This window comes from Lissotriton vulgaris, chromosome 8 (genome assembly GCF_964263255.1).
Source record: "Lissotriton vulgaris chromosome 8, aLisVul1.2, whole genome shotgun sequence".
NCBI lineage: Eukaryota > Metazoa > Chordata > Amphibia > Caudata > Salamandridae > Lissotriton > Lissotriton vulgaris.
The window spans coordinates 127,013,220-127,036,019 of NC_141696.1; the positions used below are offsets into that span (position 1 = coordinate 127,013,220).

Consider the following 22,800-nt stretch of genomic DNA (forward strand, 5'->3'; position numbering starts at 1 on the left):
TCACGTCCGGCTCCAGGGGGACCGGTATCCTAATGCAGAAAAACGCACGTTTCATCCCCCTACAGACTAAGACTGACGACCAGGGCTGCTTTGCGGCCCTGCAGGGGCAATGGGAGGGGAAACTTTTCAATTTAGTTTCCGTATATATCCCACCGGCATTGCACTCGGTTCACCTCCCAAAATTAGGAGACTTCCTTCTGACTCTCCCCGAGGGTGAGATCATCCTGGGGGGGGACTTCAATGCAGTTCTGGACACGCAACTTGATAGATACCCCCACACCGGTTCATTCGGGTGGGGTCCCCCACCTCTAGCGGTTTGTAACGGCCATGGGACTGACTGACATCTGGAGACATCTACACCCTGGTACGAAACAATACACTTTTCACTCCGCTGTGCATGGCAGTCTTTCTCGCATTGACCACTTCCTGACGCTGGGAGAAGGTCTCCAACATGTAGACACAATGGCAATTCACCCTCGAGGGATCTCGGACCACTCGCCACTCACACTAACACTCTCCTCTCAGGCACAAGCACGCAAACGCATTTACCCCATTCACGCTACCTACTTTAAGATTCCCCAGGTTCGCAAGGCTCTTAAGAAAACAACGACGCAGTACTTTCAAGAAAACGTACACTCAGTGCGTTCCCCCGAGACACTCTGGGAAGCTTATAAAACGGTCTTGAGGGGACAAGCCATTAACTCCATCACGGGTCATAAAAGACAGCTGTCCCAGGAGCTGGTTAATCTGGAGGTGGCCTTACAGGAACAGACCGCAGCTCATGAACAACACCCATCTCCATCAACCCTACACGCACTTACCATTCAACAACAACTATACAACGATCACCTGCGCATCCAAGTAAAAGGGCACATAACCGACACTCAAAATAGAATCTACGAGGTGGGTGAAAAGGCTGGGAGGATGTTGGCATGGCTTGACAAATGAGAGGGTAATTCCAGGGGGATCCAACGCTTGAAGGACGACCAAGGGGCGGTACACACAGACCCAGGACATATCACTGAACTACTCGCGACCCCGGAACGTGTGATCACACCTGAGATGGCCAGAGACATCCTAGCCCCGATCGAGGTCCAAACATTATCACCGGAAGCATCGAATGAGCTGGAAGCGGACATCACAGCCGATGAGATCCAGCTGGTGATTCAGGCACTAAACCCGGGTAAAGCAATGGGACCCAATGGTATACCCATTGAGTGGTATCAAGCAGTGCCTGGAACCCTCAGTGAACATCTACTGGGTATGTTTAAAGAATGTCTAGAGAAAGGTTCCCTTCCACCGGACCAGCGAGTGGCGACCATAGTAACTATTCCTAAACCAGGCAAACCACCTGATGAGTGTTCTTCTTATCGCCCCATATCCTTGCTGAATGCCGAAGTTAAAATTTTGGCGAAACTCCTAGCAACCAGAATTCTGCCCCATCTACCGTCAATTATACACCCGGATCAGTCCGGATTTATGCCACACAGAAATACAGCGTTGAACCTGCGAAGGCTGCACGACGTGCTGGCTAGAGCAGACTCTATCGACGCGTAAGCGGTGATATTAGCACTTGACGCTAAGATGGCATTTGACCTAGTGGAATGGGCGTATCTTTTTGAGGCACTGAAGCGCTTGGGATTCGGACCCCGCTTTATTATGTGGGTTAAACTATTATACACTGACCCGGTGGCACACGTGGTAGCTAACGGACATATCTCGGGCACGTTCCCGCTGGGGAGGGGCACGAGGCAGGGTTGTCCCTTGTCACCCCTACTGTTCGCTATTTCCTTGGAACCCCTCGCAACTCGCATACGGACCTCGCCTCTCCTCAAGGGCATATCCTGGAGTGAGGAATGGGAGGACCGGCTGTCTCTGTATGCAGACGATATGTTGATTTATCTGACAAACCACGAAAGCTGGGTTCCGGCTTTATTACATATCTGCGACACACACGGCAGCATTTCCGGCTATACGTTGAATTGGAATAAGTCGGAGTTGTATGTTTTGCAGGGCCAGACCCCGCACCTTGGTGCGGCGTGCCCGCTAGCGATAGCAGGCTCGTTGTTTAAATATCTAGGCATTCAGGTCACTAGGGATCCAACGGAGTTTATGGATAAGAACCTGAAGCCTCACCTGGATAGACTTAAACAAGATGTTATGTTCTGGTCGGGTCTTCCATTAAAACTCCTGGGGAGGGCTGCACTTTACAAAATGATGGCGTTGCCACGTTTTCTATATGTCCTCGAAAATACACCCTACCCGGTGGCCCCTAGGTTTTTCCAGAAAGTGGCAGCGCTGGTTTCTAACCTTTTATGGGGAAACCTCCCTGCACGCATAGCGCAGTCCAAGCTGCACAGAGGCTGGTACGACGGTGGTATCGCTTTACCTAACTTGAGGTTGTACTACTGGGCAGCACACCTTAAGCCCATCAACCAGTGGATTCATGCACCGCAAACCGAACCAGCGTTCCAGTCCGACAGGGCGCAACTGGGCACGAACAGCCTGCTGGGTCCATTATATGATCACCGTAGAGTTCGTGACTTGCTGGGGCCCACTAGACTGACGGTACAGATGTGGCATACGGCAACGGCGGCGCTGGGTTGGAAGGGGAGGATCACCAAGATGACCCCGCTATGGGACTCTCGAATGTTGGGCAATATGAGAAACAGTAAGGGATTTACACACTGGGACACTATAGGGATTTCCACGGTGGGCGATCTTTGGGAGAGGAATGGGGTGATGCCCTTTGACCGACTACAAGAACTATATGACCTTGGTGGCATAGAACTTTACAGGTACATCCAGATAAAACATGCACCGCTCGCGGCCCTACCCCCAGACACAGAACTGCCTGAGTCCTCGCCGTTAGAAGACCGTCTCCTTACTGATTTTATGATGGAACGGGCAACATCACTCACATACCGGAAACTGCTCAATAACATCCCAGATCCGACACTCTTATTAAAGGCAAAATGGGAGGGAGACACTAGTGAAATGGACGAACATGAATGGAACGAGGGACTTGGGTCCCCTAAGGAAGTAGGCATCTCGGCCCGACTACGGCTAGTACAACTGAAGATACTACACAGGGTTTACTACACTAGGACCATGCTACACCGCATCCACAGTATACCACATCCTTACTGCCTTCGTGGGTGTGGGGAGGAAGGCACATTTTTCCATACTCTATGGGAATGCCCCAAGATTCGGGAATATTGGAAGCAGATACTCCGCACCGTCTCGCAAGCACTAGACCTGTCGCTATTGCCCGACCCAAAGAGGTGCTTGTTAAACGTATGGGAGCCGACTGACCTCTCTAGATATGAACAGCTCTGGGTCACATTAGGATTGATGGTGGCAAAACGAGACATCACACAGCGCTGGGGTGCGGCAGAACTGCCGACAAAGTCACAATGGTGTCTAAACATGGACAGGGTGATGGTAACGGAAAGGGCAGTATATTCCAACCGGGCCTGCCCGGGGAAATGGAATAAGATTTGGATGAAATGGAATGTTTTCAGGGGGGAAATTTGTGACCCCTTGCCGGAGGATGACCAAGATGACTCCGACGAGGAAGAGGAAGTGGGATGATGCTATGTTAGAAGATTTGTGAGAGGGAAAGCCGAGGTTATTGTATGGGATTTCCTATTTGAATTGCTAAAGTGCGGAGGCAGGGGATGGATGACGTGGTAAGATTGGTTGGGAGCGATCGAGTAAATAGGGGTGGGACTAGAGTAGGTCTCCCGCAGGAGGTACTTGTAACTCAGACTGTGTTGACTCACGCATGCTCGTAATACTATTCCTAACGTTTGAAGTTGGAGTGTTGTTGTTTTCAAAAAAAGTAAAATCAAAACCTCAACCAGTGACGATACAGAAATATGTGATGCACCTTACTTTCGCAGCGGCCTTTTCTTGATTTATACAGAGACTGATTGTTCAATGAAGACTTTGAACTGCTGCATTTCGAATCACAAACTGTGTTAACGGCCGGCCCACAGGGTTGTAGGCATTCCGCTGTGTATTATACAGGTGCAATAAAGGTTTTTAAAAAAAAAATGTATCAAAATGTGCAGACGGCGCAGTGCTTATAAGTGCAGTAGTGAAAAACATTAAAATATGATGCATAACTTCAATATGGGTGTCCACAAATATGATATGCAGTCCAATGTTATTGCTGATCCGCTTTGACCTACAGGTAATTTACACGGGTCTCATCAGGACAAAAATGGTTCATCTGACAGTGTACCTAGAAAAAGGAGTCATATAAACATCAATTAACCTCATGGGATTATTCCTGTGCCACGTATACACCCACTGGGATAAACATGTACCTCTCAGTTGCGTATGTCCTCTGTCTGTAGAGGTCTTTAGATAGGTTATACGAGGGTCTCTTCTGTAATAATGGAGCACATATAACTCAATCATCCCCGTACACCAATAGAACTAGTATGTACATGAGGTCTATGTGGGAAGTTATATGCATATTACATTAAACCATCAGATGTCACCTAAGTCTACTACCTATACCAGCTCATTGAATTACAATAATTTTTCAATACCTTCCTCCTTGTCTACTAGCTTTCATAGAGGTGCCCTCAAATGTGACATCCAACCTTACGACAGGGCCGGCCTTAGGCATGTGCAAGAGCTGCACCTGCACAGGGCCACCAAACCCCAGGGGCCACCACATCAATATATATCCTTAATGTAATAATCCTCTGAGGATGGATACATATTTGTGTGGCGGCCCTGGCAGGGATTTGGTGGCCTCTGGCTCTATTCCACTTCCAAACAACCTGACCCCCCCTCTTCACTGGCCTCCGCGCATTGCCCCGCCCAGACCCCCTCTTCCTGGGCCCCCTACCTACGCTTCCTGCCCAGGGCCACCATGAACCTAGAGCCGCCCCTGCTTACGAGCAATATTTTATTGGGTACACAATACACAATAAAGCACAGGATACCTGCAGTCAATTTTAGACTGAAATCCTTCCCCAAGAAAATCAAGGGCTCCGCTGACAATCAGCCTAGAGCCCGTCCAGACCGCAAGGTATCATAGGTATGGACCTGAAGATGAAGCATGCTACTGATGGTCCTAGTGGGTGAGGGTCCTTTTATGAAAATAGCGATGACCCCCACTTCACATTTTAGAGAGGTTTAAAATAAAATTCTGATTGAGTTCTCTCTCATTTGGTTAATATTTTTTTTATTTTACCCAGTCATCCTCTCTGACATAATATTAGTCTAAGAGGCATTATTTGTGTTCAGCATTCAATTATACATAACCACCAAGGAACCTTGGGGCATATTACCAAGAAGTGCGTTAGTAAACGCACAACGCACATCCCCATATCGCCGGCTATCGCCGGATTACATCGCCGTTTTAGCGCGCAATTATCAATTCGCATCACGTAGGCGAATCGAAATCCGGCGATAGTCGGCGATATGGCACATAAGCACATGAAAACAAACATTGTTTGCATGCGCTAATGTGTGCCTTGATAATATGGGGGTGTGGAATCAGCGTTATGATCCACTCCCCCATGTTATCAATGCCCTAACACCTGGTCAGAGCAGGCGTTGGGAGACCTGCGATAAACGTGTTTATCACAGGTCTCCTTCTCCCAACCCCTGCCTTGGTAATACAGTGTTTCCACCTCCAACCACATTTTACATGTGGTTGGACGTGGGAACGCCCACTTTGCATGTCATTAGCGATGTTTATCGCCGACATGCAAAGTGGGCTTGCGCCAGGCTTTAAGATGTCCTTGTTAATAGGGCTCCAGCAGTATCGCCGCTTTCTTTGCACAATTCGCCGAAAAAGCGGCGATACTTGCCCTTGGTAATATGCCCCCTTATTTGCTTGAGAAGGCCTATAAAAGTAGCTTATTTAGACCTTCACCGCCCTATACTACTGGACAGCCAGCTCTAATTATTCTGCAGTGAGAGCTGCCTATGGAAAATTAAGCTAGACCACAATATAAAATCTTAATTTCTGTCTTTTTTGTAAACTAGTTTTTAAATCCTAATTTGAGAGCTATAGTTTATCGCAAGAACACATTTTGAAAGGTATTTAACCCTAAAGCTCACCACAAACAATCTAAAAAATATTTTCTTATTTTCTTCTCTACGGCTAAATCCACTTAACCCCCCCCACCCCAACTTCACAATGTCATCTCATTTTAGCTCTGTGTAGTAGCAGTTATTTTAACAATTTGACATTCTTGGCAAAAAAAAGAAATTTTTGCCTGAGCTCCAAAAACCCTCACCCTTCAAATAGCACATGAGGCACTTCTTAAGTGATGGTTGTTCCAAATGTTTTTGCAACTGATTTAGGAATCAAGGGGAAATTTTGCATTATCGCACAGAAACTGACCTTGAGTCTGTTTTTTGTATGAAATTATCACTAGCGCAGTTATTTGCTCTGGCTATCAATGGAGTGCAATTTTACACCAGAATCTGAACTCTATATGCGACAGAGTCCAGAGCTCTGCTTTGTGCCACAAGCTTTTCGGAGACTTCAGGAAGTCATGTATTAGCACAGGAAGTCCTTGAGAGGAGGGTGCAGGCCTTGAATGGAGCGGGGTCTTGTGGTGAGAAGTACTTAGGAGGCACTTATGAACCCCACCTCGCCCAAGCCCCTTCCTCCAAAACCAAACAAGCATTTGCAATGCAAAATGTCTCGCATTAGGAAAGTTTGAGCTATTGGTCTTGTAAATTACATTTTTTTTATTTATGTGTTGGTTTTGAAAATAGCTAAATTAATAGCTTCGTCATTTACAATGCCAATAATTATAACTTTCGCAAATGTGACACTTATAGCCTGGGGTTGCGCTGAGTGATGCTGTGGTGGTGCTGAGTGGTGCTGTGGTGGTGCTGAGTGGTGCTGTGGTGGTGCTGAGTGATGCTGGGGTGGTGCTGAGTGGTACTGTGGTGGTGCTGAGTGATAATGTGGTGGTGCTGAGTGATAATGTGGTGGTGCTGAGTGATAATGTGGTGGTGCTGAGTGATGCCGGGGTAGCGCTGAGTGGTGCTGTGGTGGTGACGAGTGATGCTGTGGTGGTGCTGAGTGATGCTGTGGTGGTGCTGAGTGATAATGGGGTGGTGCTGAGTGGTGCTGTGGTGGTGCTGAGTGGTGCTGAGTGATAATGTGGTGGTGCTGAGTGATAATGTGGTGATGCTGAGTGATGCTGGGGTAGCGCTGAGTGGTGCTGTGGTGGTGACGAGTGATGCTGTGGTGGTGCTGAGTGATGCTGTGGTGTTGCTGAGTGATGCTGTGGTGGTGCTGAGTGGTGCTGTGGTGGTGCTGAATGGTGCTGTGGTGGTGCTGAGTGATAATGTGGTGGTGCTGAGTGGTGCCGTGGTGGTGCTGAGCAGTGCTGTGGTGGTGCTGAGTGGTGCTGTGGTGGTGCTGAGTGATAATGTGGTGGTGCTGAGTGATAATGTGGTGGTGCTGAGTGATGCTGTGGTAGCGCTGAGTGGCGCTTTGGTGGTGCTGAGTGATGCTGGGGTGGCGCTGAGTAATGTTGTGGTGGTGCTGAGTGGTGCTGTGGTGATGCTGAGTGGTGCTGTGGTGGTGCTGAGTGGTGCTGTGGTGGTGCTGAGTGATGCTGGGGTGGTGCTGAGTGATGCTGTGGTGGAGCTGAGTGGTGCTGTGGTGGTAATGAGTGATGCTGTGGTGGTGCTGAGCGATGCTGTGGTGGTGCTGAGTGGTGCTGTGATGGTGCTGAGTGGTGCTGTGGTGGTGCTGAGTGATAATGTGGTGGTGCTGTGGTGGTGCTGAGTGATGCTGTGGTGGTGCTGAGTGGTGCTGTGGTGGTGCTGAGTGATGCTGGGGTGGCGCTGAGTGATGCTGTGGTGGTGCTGAGTGGTGCTGTGGTGGGGTAACACACTACAGAATACTAAAAAGTGAGTAATAGAGTGCTTGAATTAATCTCAGTCATTGGCAATTATTCGGGGGTGCCCTGGTGCCTAAAAATGGACCTATTGGTTATGAGAATTCCTTTATTACTCCCAACTTCAAAAAGTAGAGAGTAAAACATTCCCATTGCAAAACCATATGATATCTGGAGCCCTGCAAACCCGATACAATGAGTGACAAAGCTGTACACCAATGAGCTCCAATGATCAGCTTTAGATGAAAGCGCGTCATAAATTCCAAATGTTCATCTCTGGATCGGTGTTCACATGGTGGCACGGTATACTAGAAGGAAGCTTCAGCACCCGATAACAAGCATACTAAGAGCACGGACGTCAGAATGACATCACTCACTCAGACACGAAATGACTTGCCTTTCAACCTCCACGTCAATGAAGACTTTTAATTTGTCAAATATTGTACAGTGATTTATTTAGCAGCAAAGCCACTAATAATAATACTTCTGTTTGTTGGCAGGCTTTCTATAGTCCTGGCCGAAATGTTAGTTGCGCTGGAGTAATCGAAGTATTTTCATTATTTACGCATTACACCTGTGTTAAGAAATGACATGATTACACAAGCTTGAGCAATTACGCGTAATTTGGGGCAAACATCCTACCACAAAAGCACAGGAAAAATGTACTAAGAGAGCGAGCGGCGGCTGCCTACTACTAGTCGTGTCCTGCAACATTTGGTGCCATTTATGGAGCGAAAAATGAATCCTGATGCCCATTTTGGATGCAAGGCCGTATTTTGCACTATGAAAATAGTGATACATGCTGACTAGTGGTTCTCTTTGAATTACGCGTGATTTTTGCAGTAATTACTAGAGAAATATGCCAACTACGCCCACACCTAGTTTTCTGTTGGCGCTATAAACATCACTGTTCCTTCGCCCAACTTATGCACACGCAATTCATTGATACAATGTCCCCTTCTAGACTTCGAAGATGAACCCTCCCAGCTACATGAGGGTGTCAGATGCAAACGTTAATCGCACTGGCACCTAATGACACACCACCAGGTAATTAACAACGATACACTTTGAAATGCTTAACCGCGTGTAAATATGTTAAGGCTGAATGTTACTCTGCGGCGAACAGTCCCATCGAACCACCTGTAACCTAGTCACTGAACTGCGCCAATACAGATATAAATTTGTTTATACCTCTTCTCCCGTAATCTGCGGTTTCCTATAGCTATAAATATCAGCAGTTATTTTACTTCCCTTTTTTTAGGTTAGTGAGGATGAAATTCTAAGACAGCCTCCTCGAGATTCGCAACCTTTAGGTTATACGCGCAGATCTCAGCAACACAAGTACTAACCCACCGAGTTAAGCTAGTTTTGTCAATGACCTCTTACTGCTCATTTCTCATGACGGGGGACAGGTATCCAAAGGCAGAAAGAAAATTAACCATTTATGTCTACGGGGCGTCATCGCTGGGTGTGTATCAAATAGCACATTTTAATATTCGCTTTTATATCCAACAATTATTCGAAGGTTGGGTGGGAAACCGACCTCATACATACACGACCCTTACATTTTTTCGAAGCTAGATTTTGTAAAATGAAATCATTTAAGAAAGCATTATCAAGCTCTCGTAAATCTTAACTCCAGTATTTTGTAATCCCTTTTATTGCTAGTGTGTGCACAGCTCGTGTAAATAAAACATCGAAGCAACAAAGACACATCATCGACAGAACACTCTGATTTTAGTTTGTGAAACGCCAATTGTTGAATTAAAATGCCCGTTTAGCTTTAGAGGCAGTTGAGGGTTACAAAGGTTTTAACGTTTCGGCTTTTAATGAGTGACTATAAAAATATTCATTTGACAAAAACGAAATAAAGGTAGTTTTATTTTAAATTTAAGACAGCCATAAGGTAGTGTGTGTATCCAAAAATGTGCAGAGCTCTTCATTTGAAACAAATTATCTGCCCACAGTCTGGAAAGTAAAGGGGGCAGGCACGGACTGAAACGTTGCTCAGGATTACAAGATCTGGCAGAGAGTGGAAGCCGGGATTAGAACGCGCGTCTCTAGGATCCACAATGTACAGTTTTAACTCTGTTCCTATCGTGTGCTCACTATGGTACGTGGGTTGTCTACACTTGTTTCTAAAGGTACGAGCTTCTACACTATGACTCACAGTTTTGCATTTTTTTCTCGTTACTTTAAAAAATAAATATTAGACGCCCGGCAGCATATCCCGTTTAGAGAAACAAAACTGTTCAACACCAGCACTCCCAAATTAGGGTAAATTATCAAACATGAAAAAATGTCAGCCATGATAAACAAGGGAGGGAAAAACGAGTCTAACAGAGGACAGAAAGGTACAAAAATATGCGGAGATGTGAAAGAGGATCAACAAGCTCTTGGCATTGCTGTGGGGAGACCGTGGGCAGCAACAGCAGGGGTGAATAATTAGGGGGGGAGGTGAAATGTGAGACGTGAAAAATGTGAAGCAGGGGGCGGGGAGCGGATCCCTTTGAAGTGAAGCTCTCAGAGGCAGGTGGCTCGGGAGCAAATGGCAAGCTCGTGCACGAGCACATGCACTCGACGTAATCCGCCTGGTGGTTTCAGAGCTTGGTTTGCCCTCAATACTCTCGTCCTATTATCGCTTGCACGATTAATAGGACGAAACCTAAAAAAAACTTGCTGAGGCTGGTGCCGATGTCGTAGGGTGTTTTCACACCAACTTAATGGACATCAGCAATTCAAACCTTCTGAAAACGAGCTGGAACACCACTATTTCCTGTGGTTTTCAGCTCGTTTTTCCTGGCACTCTGTGATATTGGCTTCTCACCGGGAGACCGTGTGATCGGAGCCGATGTTGTGTGTCACACGGTGGCGCTGTGTGATTTTGCAGGTATTGACATGACATGGGAGAAGGCAGTTCGCGGATGCACAACACTGCCTGTGCCCTGCTGTCTCCCTTGGGTCTGTGGCGACCCAGGAGAGGTGGGAGAGGGGTGAGTGAGACTGCCAGCAGCATTTCTTCTGCTTTGCAGGGGTCTCGAGGGACCTGAATGAGACGTTGGAAGGAAGGGGAGGCAAGTGCTCCCCGAGCATAGTCATAACATTGGTTAACCACTTTGGTTAACCACAGTGCGTGACTACTTTGGTTAACCACTGTTCTGACATTCCTCCAAAAAATAACCAGATTCTGATTTGGTTTTTCACGCTAAAGACTTCCTAGGGAAGTCATACAACATATAGAATTGTAAATGAGTAACAGTAAATGTTTTCAATGAGGGGTTCTGAGTAACATCAAATAGACAACAAGAGCATAACTTTAGTTGTCTAAGATTTCACTTAGAACTCCAAGGTGAAAAAAATTCCTGTGATGTACTTTTTTCTAATTTTATGTTATGTATGACCCTAAAAAAGCATATGCCCCTGCTTGCAAATGCTCCACAGGGTTAGAGGAGTAATGGAGAGTCATGCATAACAAGGCCTTTCCTCGCTATCCCAAATATTTAAAAAAAATAGCTGGCCTCCAGCCAGTCCACCCACCACCCTCTGTGAATTCCCTTCCCCCTCCCTTCAGGAAGCGCTGCTGTCTACCTCCTGTGCTGCATTTGACAAGCTCTCAAAGTACCTGGAATTCCTTCATGGCATCATGCATACAGCAACAACGTGTGTAGACCACTGGTGCAAGGACACTAGTGAACAACTAGGCTGAGTAGCTGGTGTTCACACTGGTGGCTCTCAGTTACCATCTAACGCAACATAAAAATTGTCGTCATGATATTGACCTTGCTCTGCCACTAGCTAAATTCACAACCCACTCTTGAGAGCTTAATTGGGAAACCAGCAACGAAGACGCCACGAAATTAAAACACACTGTGTCATTGACAGGTCCAGGTCCCCGACTCTGCACGCACGTGGACTGCCGCAGTTAAGTAACCCCCCAGCCGGGATGGCCAGGGCTCGCGCTGCTCCCGCGCGCCTGCAGTCCCGCGCTCCGCCGGCAGGGGTCGCCGCGGCCGCCGCGCTGACGCACGCGCCGCTGTCACGCTGGCTCCCGCGCGCTCTGCGGCCGCTTTTAAAAGTGCCTGGTGGTCCGCCCGGGCTCTGAGAGGACCAGGGTTTTCCCGAGCATGGTACCCGAGCTGAGGCCGATCATGGCCTCTCTGCTGGGGCTGGCGCTGCTCCTGCTGCTGCTCGCCTCCAAGGTGGACGCCAGGGCCCGGGCGCGTAAGTAGCAACCTGACCCTTGGACTGCGCTGAGCGCCTTATGCACACCCTGCAGGGGAATTATCAATATTATCATTGGAAATATTATTAATAATCTTAGTATTGATATTGTTACTATTATACAAACTCTGATTAGTGTCTGTTGCCCTGAACAGTTAATTTATTTTACTCATCCAGATTGCGAATGTGTCTGTTTGAGTGGGAATTTAAATTTATGGATTATGAAACTAGTTGATCTATTTCTAATCTATATGTGTATCTTGCACTCCTCTCTCCTTCTCTCTCCGGCTCGCTCTCTTATTCTCTCACCGTCTCTCCCGAATCTATCTATCTATCTATCTATCTATCTATCTATCTATCTATCTATCTATCTATCTATCTATCTATCTATCTATCTATCTATCTATCTATCTATCTATCTATCTATCTATCTATCTATCTATCTATCTATCTATCTATCTATCTATCTCGGTCTGTTTGTCTTTCTGTACGTTTGTTGCTCCCTAAGACTGCTCGGTGAATAAAAAGGACTTTTTTTATTAACGGGGGATGGTGAGAGTGTTAAAGCTGGCTAGTCTTAATTAGAAATAAAATCAATTTACATGCAGCGTCTGTGTGAGCCTCGAATCTGATCTATCTATCTATCTATCCTTCCTCTCTATACGATTGTTTCTCCCTATAGATTATATATGTATGCGTTGTGGTCTTTTCCATCTCTCGTTATATATTTGTGTCTATTTTACAATCTGGTTCTGCCTGTCTGTAGAACTATTTCTGAATGTGTGTGTATAAACATCTGTGCATGTCTATTAAATAAAGCAATCGTTAAATCGGGGACGACGAGGTACATGCACGTCACCGAAAACAATCCAGCAAGTCTCTTCTGCCATTTATTTAATTGTTTCAATTAAGTAACGTCTCCGTTTAGCTCTATTAGGTGATTCCTGAAGAAGCAGCTGTTATTTGTTGTAAAACATGGGTAGGGCAGCGCTGTTGGTTGCGAGTTCTGTGGAGACGCGCGTGCAGCCTACAGGTCGCAGGCTTTCTACCCTAAATCTGCTCATTACATTATTGAAACTTAATGAAAACCGTCGAATTGGGCACATTGTTGTTATAGTGCTTAGAAGCAGGGTGCGTTGTCAGTGTGTTGCTGTAAAAACTGCCTCGATTGGATCGGAATTTCATTTATGTAAGTGGCATTTTGAAAGACTTGTTTATGGTTGGAAAAGTCCCCTAGCCCGTGGCTTGTAAACGAAAAGAAATGGCAGAGGCGACCTGTTAACTTCCCAGAGCTGGGCTCTTAACCGGTCTACGAGGGGTCGCATCCCCGTGTGAGAGAGGTCGGGGCAGCGCACCGTGTGACTCTGCTGGAGAAAGCCACATGGACGCCGTAGACAACTAACAGCTCTAAGGTATTGATTCGCAAAGGTAAATTTACACTTTTGTGTAGGTTTGCGATTGTTTGCTATTGATCAAGAGATTTACGTGTAGAATCTTTGCGATTGCGGAGTCTCAGCACATAAAAAGAACTAACTTTTTATGTGCGCAGACTCCGCTCTCCCAAAGATACTACTCGTAAATCCTTTTGTGAATAGCAAACACTCATAAATTTACCCGAAAGTGTAAGTTCATCTTTGCCAGCACGGCCCAAAGTCAGTACCTTAATGAGCATCGCCTGCGTTTGTCTAAAGGTGCTTACTTGTTATGACTAGTGACGTTTTTTGGTTCTTCGAAGGTAGCTTTGCAGGTCAGGTCCCAGCTCCGCAAGCTGCTTTGTTTGATCTTGTGCAAATCACGATTCATCCCCTTCTCCTGCCTATATTGAAAGTAATCCTCCTTGTTTCCAAACATTCTCCTCCTTACTCTCTTCTATCCGATCTTTTATTCTTGCCTTGAGTTCATATTTTGTGCAGCGCTTTGAATTAGTTTTTTGACTATGTAGCGCTTTGCGAGTACGTCAGATACATAAATAGTAGTGTGATGAAATGCAAAACTTACGCGAAGCGCTTGAAATTTGACACGGGGCAGTTTGCTGTAATGTGTACATTTATTTATTTGTGAGCAGTGTGTGACATTCGCTCAAATTTCGGAGAGGGTGGGGGGTGTTAATGCATAGCAAACAGGCGTAGTAACTGAGTTAATAAATGTCTCTTGCTTGCTCACAACCTCTCCCTGGCTCGCTCTGTGCCACAGTCCTGTCTGCACCCGCGGACCCACCCTCCGTGCCACTCTCTCTCTCACACACACCCTGGCGAACTTAGAGAGAGAGAGAGAGCGCGCAGAGGGCTGTGCCAGCCGGAGCCCACTCCGGGCAGCCGTCATTAGAAGGGGTGCTGTGTGTCTCCTGGAGTGGCACCGGCTGTGAACTGGACAGTGGTCACCTGGAACCTCACTAGTGCAGTGTCCGCCATAGAAGTGTCCCTGCACCCTCACTCTTTCACTCACTCTGTCATTCGAGTTGGGGTCCGGGGTTGATAACGGCAGTGGGGCCAGAAAAATTCTCGGAGGATTGTGGATACTACAAGCGTCACACAAAGTGTAGCAACGAGCCACGCCTGTTCAGAAGAGAGCAGTATGTAGCTGGTGGTGAAGTTTTTTTCGTGGATTCGGCTTTTATATACAGATCCCTTGGCACAAGTGACAGTGAACGGAGCAATGTCAGCGGTCTTTCAGTTACAATGAGGCACGAGACAGGGTTGCCCCTTTCCCCCGTTGATCTTTGCCCGAGTACTGGAACCCTTAGCGGTTTGAACTCACTTCCCACTCACCTTCGCCTCACTCAGAACCACCTAGCATTCAGAAAGCAACTTAAAACCTGGATATTCGACAAGTAATTCCCCACCCTTCTCCAAGCGCATTGAGACCCTCTGGGTATGTAGCGCGCTATATAAATTAATTGAATTGAATTGAATTGGATAAGGGGAGACCCGTTCGTTAATCAGAGAGCTGAGATGGCCTTCAGACTGGGAGGATAGAACCTCCCTCTGTGCAGATGACATCCTTCTTTATGTGGCGAGCCCATACCCCACACTACATGGAACACTCCACATCTTCAACCTGTATCGTAACTACTCAGGGTACACCACAAACCGGGACAAGTCATTGATATCCATACTCCATGGGAGCAATCCACAACTCCCTGGATCTTGCACAGCTCGGGTGGTGACAGAGGGGTTTTAATATTCGGGTATTTATATTACTAAGGGCCCGGCTGTCTTCCCTGAGCGAAATTTAGAGCCCTTACTGAGTCGCCTTCAGGAAGACTTGCAACATTGAAGAGCCTTGCACCTGTCCCTGTTAGGGACAGTGGCCCAGTATAAAACGATGACACTGCCTCGTTTTCTATATGCCCTCCATAACTCGCCATACCCAGTCCCACTCTCATCCTTACGGGCGGTCGACGCCACGGTGCGAAAGCTCCTCTGGGATGGGGGAGTCCCCAGAATAGCTTTAAAAAAAATTGACAAGGAGCTGGTACGATATAGGAATAGCACTACCGGGCCGCCCAACTCACGGCAGAGAATGTATGTATGTAAATGTATAGGCATTTATATAGCGCACTACTTACCCGTAGGGTCCCAAGGCGCTTCGACCGCTGCGAAACCCTTCCTGGCTTCCCTGAGAGATGGTCCCTTAATGGGTATCTCCAGGGTGAGACCAGGCATCCCCGGCAGTCTGGTGGGGCCGTTAGTGAAGATGAGGCAAGCTAATGCCCAGAGTTGCCGAGTGTGATCGCTGATCAGAGTGGGCACCAAGGCGAGAGAATTATCGAGTCCGCTGACCCTGGTCCAGAAACCTGCCGCGCCGGGAATCGAACCCTGGTCCCGGGCCGTCCTCTGCTCTCGGGTCCGCCGCCTCTAACCAGTGAGCCACACTACTTCACTGAGTCCATCTCCCACTCTGTGAATCTGCGTATAGAATGGACAGGCAAAATGTGCCCCCATGGGGCAGACTCAGCTGGGAAACATAACAAGCTGTGACTGATCGCGACCTCATCCGCAGTCAAAATGTAACACACTAAAACAGCGGTACTAGGATGGCGTGGCAAGATCACCCAGGCTACACCGTTGTGGAACCTGTCATGCGTGGGGGACTTGTGGGCAAGTGGAGAGGTAAAGCCCTTTGGTGACCTACAAAAGGAATACCAATTGGCACCGTCTGAGACATTTCGCAACCTCCAGATAAGACATGCACTGAGGGTGCAATACCAAAGGGGAAGGGCCTCCCCGAGTCGTGTCTGTTAGAAGATAGGCTCCTAGATGACTAAATGCAGACAAAAGCAATCTCTCCAACCTATAGCAAAATTCTGTATAATGCCCCTGATACCCTGGTTAGGTGGCGCGAAAAAAGGATGGAGGACCTAGGGCAACTGGAGGATGCTGAATGGCAAGAGGCAGTGGCGTCCCCAGAGAAGTAGCTATCTGTTCCCATTTCAGATTGGTGCAAATTAAGGTTTGACATAGGACCTACTACGCATGCACAACACTGGTTAAGATGGGCAGGCTTGAGTCCTCACAGTGCCCTGGGGGGTGTGGTCGGGAGGGCACCTTTTTCCTCATGGTGTGGGACTGTCTGACAATGCATGTGTACTGGAAGGCAGTGATATGGTGACATTGTGTAAAGAATAGATAGCGCCCTCAACTCAGTGGTGCCTATTGAACATTCGGAGGCAATACACTTAACCCCGAGTGATAGACTTTGGGTTGCGCTTGGTCTCACGTGGCCAAAAGCAATATCGCCAGGAACTGGAGAGCTGAGTCCGTCTTAACATTGGGAGATTGGAAGGTGGACATAGACTAGTGCATGCAGGTGGAAAGGGTGGCATACAAGGGCAGGGGGTTCCCACAAAAATGGACAAAGATTTGGGGGAAATGGAATGAAATCCTCTTTAATGCTGAACTCAGATTTAAAGTTACAATTCTTACAAAGGGCACTTGACACTGACCAGGTCGGTGTGTGAGGGCTTTCCTACTCAAATAGAGTGACTGTGATCAAAATTACCCTCTTATCTCTCTGCTCCATATTTCTGGTAGCTTTGTGCTTGACCAGACCTCTCTTCTTTTGTTGTTTGATACTTAACCGGGGATCAAGAGAGTGTCTCTGATTCTCCCTACCTCTCTCCTTGTTGATATATTTTCTTGTCCTAACCATTTGGTTGGCCTCAGAGTGCACTCCTTTGATTACATAGTAGAAATCCTAAAGTCTTTTTTTAACTCTTTTTATTGGGTTTGGAAAACATAGCAGAGCAAACGCAGTGACATTCACATATAAAATAGCAAGATACATCGTATCAACAGTCGGGTCTTTTACAGTACTTATACATTCTCGGGTACCAGATCCCTTTAGGAATTTCCCTGTGGCAGGCTTTGTTATGCAGCCTCATTCATTCCAATTCCATCAGATCAATTCTATTAAACAGATGCGCACAGCATTCCCCTGATTTTAAATTACATATCCCTAGACACCAAACATGACTTTTCAACCTGGTCCCAAACAAAACATATCACTTATTAAATGTAATAAGGTAACCCAATGCTATCCTATTGAAGAGGTAGGCCTCACAGTAATGAAAAATGGATTTGTGAGTTTTACATCACCAGGACATTTAATACTTACAATTAAATGCTCAACCTTTTAAATACAGTGCATCCTGCCCTTTTAAAAAGGGAGTTTTAGCCTTGGCAAATGGGTTATTTTGCCTAGTCGAAATGGCAATTTAAAACTGCACGCAGGCTGCAATGGCCTGAGACCGGTTTTAAAGGGCTACTTGACTCTGTGGCATAGTAAATGCTGCAGGCCCACTAGTTGCATTTAATTTACTGGAGCTGGGTATATGATATACCCCTTTACTATGGATTTATAACTAAATTAACTATGCCCATGAGGTGTAAGCCAATTTTACCACGTGTTAGGGAGTGAGCACGCACACTTTAGCACTGGTTAGCAGTGGTACGCTGCATATAGTCCTAACTCGCGACCGGGCAGCGCTGATACAAGCACCTATTCCGATTGAGTCCTGAGGACACGCTGTGCTTAACTTTCAAACAAGATTGATCCATATTATCCGGACGCACCCAGACCTGAGACTATGAACCATTTGATTGGAAAACCACGGATGCCCTTGCTTCCTTACAACACTATGAAACCGACGCAGGTCCATCCTCAATAGGCCACTGGACGGCCCTACACGAAGCGCTCCTGTACCTCTTTGTCCTGAAGAAGACCCCAGCTTGAGGCTTCAATCAACCCTTAATCCAGGGGTCGAAACGTAGACCGGATTGCATCTTACTTTCTTAACATAGGAAGCAACCCATTGATTAATACGGATCCTATGTTAAAGAATTGAACGGAACTAATGAACTAAATTAGTCTGTAAAGGTTGCATCTCAAACCACTGTGATTGTAATAAGGTCACAACACCCTTTACCCAGTCCTCACCTCTACCCAACCAAACCCAACCCACTTAACTGTCTCCTTTTCCTTGTCACTTCGAGCGCATTTTGTAAATACTTAACATGTATCGTATTCTTAAGAACTGTCTCCACAAGAGCGTTGTTATATAAGAAAATTTCTGAGATTTATGTCCTCCAGTCCTCATTTGATCCAATGAAGTAATTGGTCCTTTTCTCTCTTCAATGTTTGTGGTTTCCATTTTAATAGTGTGAATCACAATGTCACAGAAATGTTGAAATAAATGCTTTTGTGTACTACATATTGGTAATTTTTGCTAAATAATTCTTTTGAAAATTTATTCATGATTAATTCTTGACTAGAATCCATAGATCCTGACCATTATATACGTACCTATGCATATAGTCCTAAGGCCAACAAAAACGAATTCAGCAAAACCAGCAGGGATAGGCAAAGTTTAGGGGAAGACCACTCAAAGGCTGACAGGTCCAACAGTGCTGCTCTGCTCTTTTCTGTTCTTGCAACACAGCATAGTAACTTTACTCGCTGCACCACATTGAATGATTTCTTTGTTAATCTGGGCCTTCACATACCAGTATTGGACAGCGCCAGATGCAGAAACGGAATGCCTGGTCTGTCGTACAATGGAATCTGCCATGGTTTGGCCAGCATTTCCGCCTCACCCTTGCTAGAGGAACATCTCCAAACCCCTCTGACGTGTTCCTCTTTGGAGTGTGTGAAACCCCAGGTCTGCCAGCTACCAGCAGTGCTTGCTGGAAGTGGCTTTGTATGCAGTGCTTGTGGGCAAGTGCCTTCTGTCTGAGAGGTGTCCGGGCTAACTGGGTGGCCCTCAGTGTGCCAACACTCAGTTGAGCTGCTATCGCCTGCCAGGAGACACCGCTTCCATACAACCCCTGCCTGAGTAGAACCCACACGTTCAGGGCCGGCTCTTGCGTTGGCCGCGCCCACTGCAACGTTGTTTGTTGGTGACGCCCCTCATGATCCCCTCTTTCACAGATATTCTCACTTTCCACATCTCGCTATAACCTCCCTCTCACGTTTATATAATTTCTTTTATAAAGCTACTCATCCTGATGTAGGGTGTCACAGGACTTTATATCATACACATATTATACAGAGACAAGAAATCATACAAGCATGTAAATCAATGTACAGGAAATCTTACATAAGACAATGAAGGCTACAAGGTTTAGGAGACAGATGCCTCCCATGCTGGTTTGCTTTATTTGTTAACAGTGCCTGGTCTGGAGACACACAAACTCATAATTTAAAAATAACACAGTAGTTGAGGTTGTTTATATTATTTATAATTTATCACTGCCCAAACTAACTCTGTTAGCAACCTTAAAATAAAGAAAGGTAGAGATAAAACAAAAAGGTTCTCATCTAAACCCATGCCTTGCAGTCTGTATGCAGATGTTTGATGTGGGCTTATAGCTCATTGTGCTGTCAGAAGCTTTGTAACAGGTCTCCCGGTTTTGTGGTATTTTTTTTGACATATCGATCTATATTTATCCATATTTACTTTTTGCTAATTGCTAATGTTTTTGCTAATGTATTTATATATAGTTGTTTTGGGTTTTGTGACTAAATAAAGTTGAAACTAGTATATTTCCACATTTATTTAACAGATAAATGTGCATTCATGCTTGAATACCTGATAGGTTCCAATCATAGGAACACCACAGATGATAACTATATATTTTTTTCTCTGTATTTATCTGTACAAACAGAAAACAGGGAACCTTACTTATGAACTGCAAGTAACACAAGGATATATGTGATAAAAGCACTAACCCACTGAGCTATCTACATAAAATACAAATCTGTGATCTGTATGTTATAGGTTGTGCTTTCCAGCAGGCACATTATACCTCTTTGGTATTTTATGGTGAGTCAAAACTGTGACTAGACAAAGCACAGATCTCACCAGCAAGTACATTAACCACCAAGGTTATTTTCCCATTATAATTATCCTTTGAAAATCGGTGCAAACCCAAATATACGTGCAGGCTGCTCGTGTCCTGCTCGTCACATCTGACCTGTCTGCTCTGTCCTCCCATCCCTTCCAGCAGAGCACAAATGACATCTCCCCCCCCCCCCAAGCCTGGCACCCAGTTCGCGGCACCAGTTGCACAGGCCTTAAGCCAGTCCTGTACAACTTAATAGTAAATACCTCACTCAGCTCCTTAAGTGTAGTTGGTCCTCAGGGTGTCTTGGAAAGTCATGTGAAATCTAATCTGTCTCCTGTTCTTTCAGCGCCTGCTCAACATTTGACATGTTTCCCCTCAGGTTATTTACAGAGCGGTGTTAACACGTGTGAATTGCCCAAAATGAAAACAGTTTTCGAGAGAAGCACTATATGCTTTGAAAGATGGCTAATTTTCAACCTATGCCAAAGGCACATCACTGATATGAAATGAAAAATAAGCACAGTCAAAGCCAAAAGGACTGGCCTTTGCAGGGTGGTAGGATATATATATATTTTGGTAAGAAATTGCTCTAAAAGAGTGAAAAAAGAGAACAAGCCATGATCTAAACATAGTGGGCGCATATGCTTGAAATAAAATAAAAAAAAAACTCTACAATAAATAAATCAGCAGATATAATTTTTTATAGAACATTGCAAGTGCTTCTTAGCAGGTATACTTGGAACATGTATAGAAACTCTTTTTAGTTTTAATGCACATCACAGGAAAATAGGACACTTTTTGTGCAAAAAAAGGTAAAATTAGTTTTGAATTATAGTAACCTAAGGGAATAGTTTAAACACACAAGTGTGAGTAAAATAATCACCAAAAGATTAAAGAATGGAAATGCAACAGCGTTGTTAAAATATTGGCTTAGCAGCCTGGCAGTGAAGGGCATTTATTTTTTGGGTGAATTTGTACACATGAGCAAGAAATGACCCCATGCACATTGTAGGAGAGTCAGTGACTAAAGTAGGCCATCCCATTGCCCCATGCTATTTCCTGTAATGGGGAGAAGCAAACTCTGATTGACAATTGAACAGGTCAGTGGAAAAGAGGGCTTTTTTTATTAACCTGGGATGGTGAGAGCGCTAAATCTGGCTAGACTTGGGGCCAGATGTACGACCATGTCATTTAGCGACTCGCAAATTGCACTCAATTACGAGTCGCTAAATGCCATGTACAACAGTGCCTGAGACACTGTTAGCGATTCCTAATGGGGTCGCAAATTCAGCCTCATGCCTATAAATGAGGCACTCGCAGTTTGTGACCCCATTAGGAATGGCTGGCCCTCCCAGGCATGGTGGCCTGCTGGGCTCAGCAGACCTCCATGTCTGGGACTGCTTTTAAATAAAGCAGTTCTTTTTGAAAAATGCAGCCCGTTTTCCTTAAAGGAAATAAAAGAAAAATGAAACGTCTTTGTTTAATTTTGTAAGGGCAGATAGTGGTCCCTGGGACCACTACCTGACCCTAAAAAATATTTTACCCTTCATTCTCAAATGGAAAGGTGTCCCCTAGGGACCCCTTACCATTTTTGAGTGCTTTACCACCCTCTTGAAGAGGGTGGTAAATTGCGAGTGTTTTGCAACCGCAGTTGCAGTTGCAAAACATTCTTACATAGGTCTCTGACTCGGTGTTAGGAAGGGACGCCCTTGGAACGCCCCTTTCTAATAGAGACTCGCAATTCCCATTTAGCAAATCGCAAGAAAATTGTGACTCGCTAACTAGGGATTATACATGGCCCTATTAGATTTTGCATGCACAAACTGGTCGCAAACCCGTTTGCACATGCAAAATAGGGTTTGTACATCTGGCCCTTAATGAGAAAAAAGATCACTTTAGATGCAGCATCTGCTTGTGCCTCAAATCTATCTGTCTGTCTGTTTGTGTCTGTCACCAAGATATGGTTATGTGGTGTGTGTTGTGTAAATGGTTAAACAAACTCCCTTACTTCAACACTTGCCTCTTTTCAGCATAAACTGAAAGAATTCTTCTGGGATAAAATTACTTAATATGATTTTAATGTATATTTTTAGTCTGCATAATATTGTTGTTACTTCATGTCCAGACAAATTTTGGTGATTTGTCCACAAGAATCAGTCTTATGTTGGTTCTCCTCCTTCCCACACAAGGTTCACAAAGGGTAAAAATCAAAACTCCTCCTCCGACTTACACCCCGTCAGCAGGGGAGTACCACACGGTTCAGTGCTCTCACCACAACTGGTCAACATATACATGGAACCCTTCACCACCATACTTAAAACGCTAACATCCCCTTCCAC

At 45.8% G+C, this 22,800-nt stretch overlaps 1 protein-coding gene across 1 annotated transcript in view; it reads left to right on the plus strand.

Moving 5' to 3' along the window:
• Positions 1–12,009: 12,009 nt before the first annotated feature.
• The window catches only part of CHRDL2 (chordin like 2), a 638,416-nt gene continuing 627,625 nt past the window's right edge, over positions 12,010–22,800 (plus strand). The window contains exon 1 of the mRNA XM_086933239.1: positions 12,010–12,116. Coding sequence (XP_086789365.1) covers positions 12,020–12,116 — 97 coding nt within the window. The 5' untranslated portion in view covers positions 12,010–12,019. The remainder of the gene's footprint in view (positions 12,117–22,800) is intronic.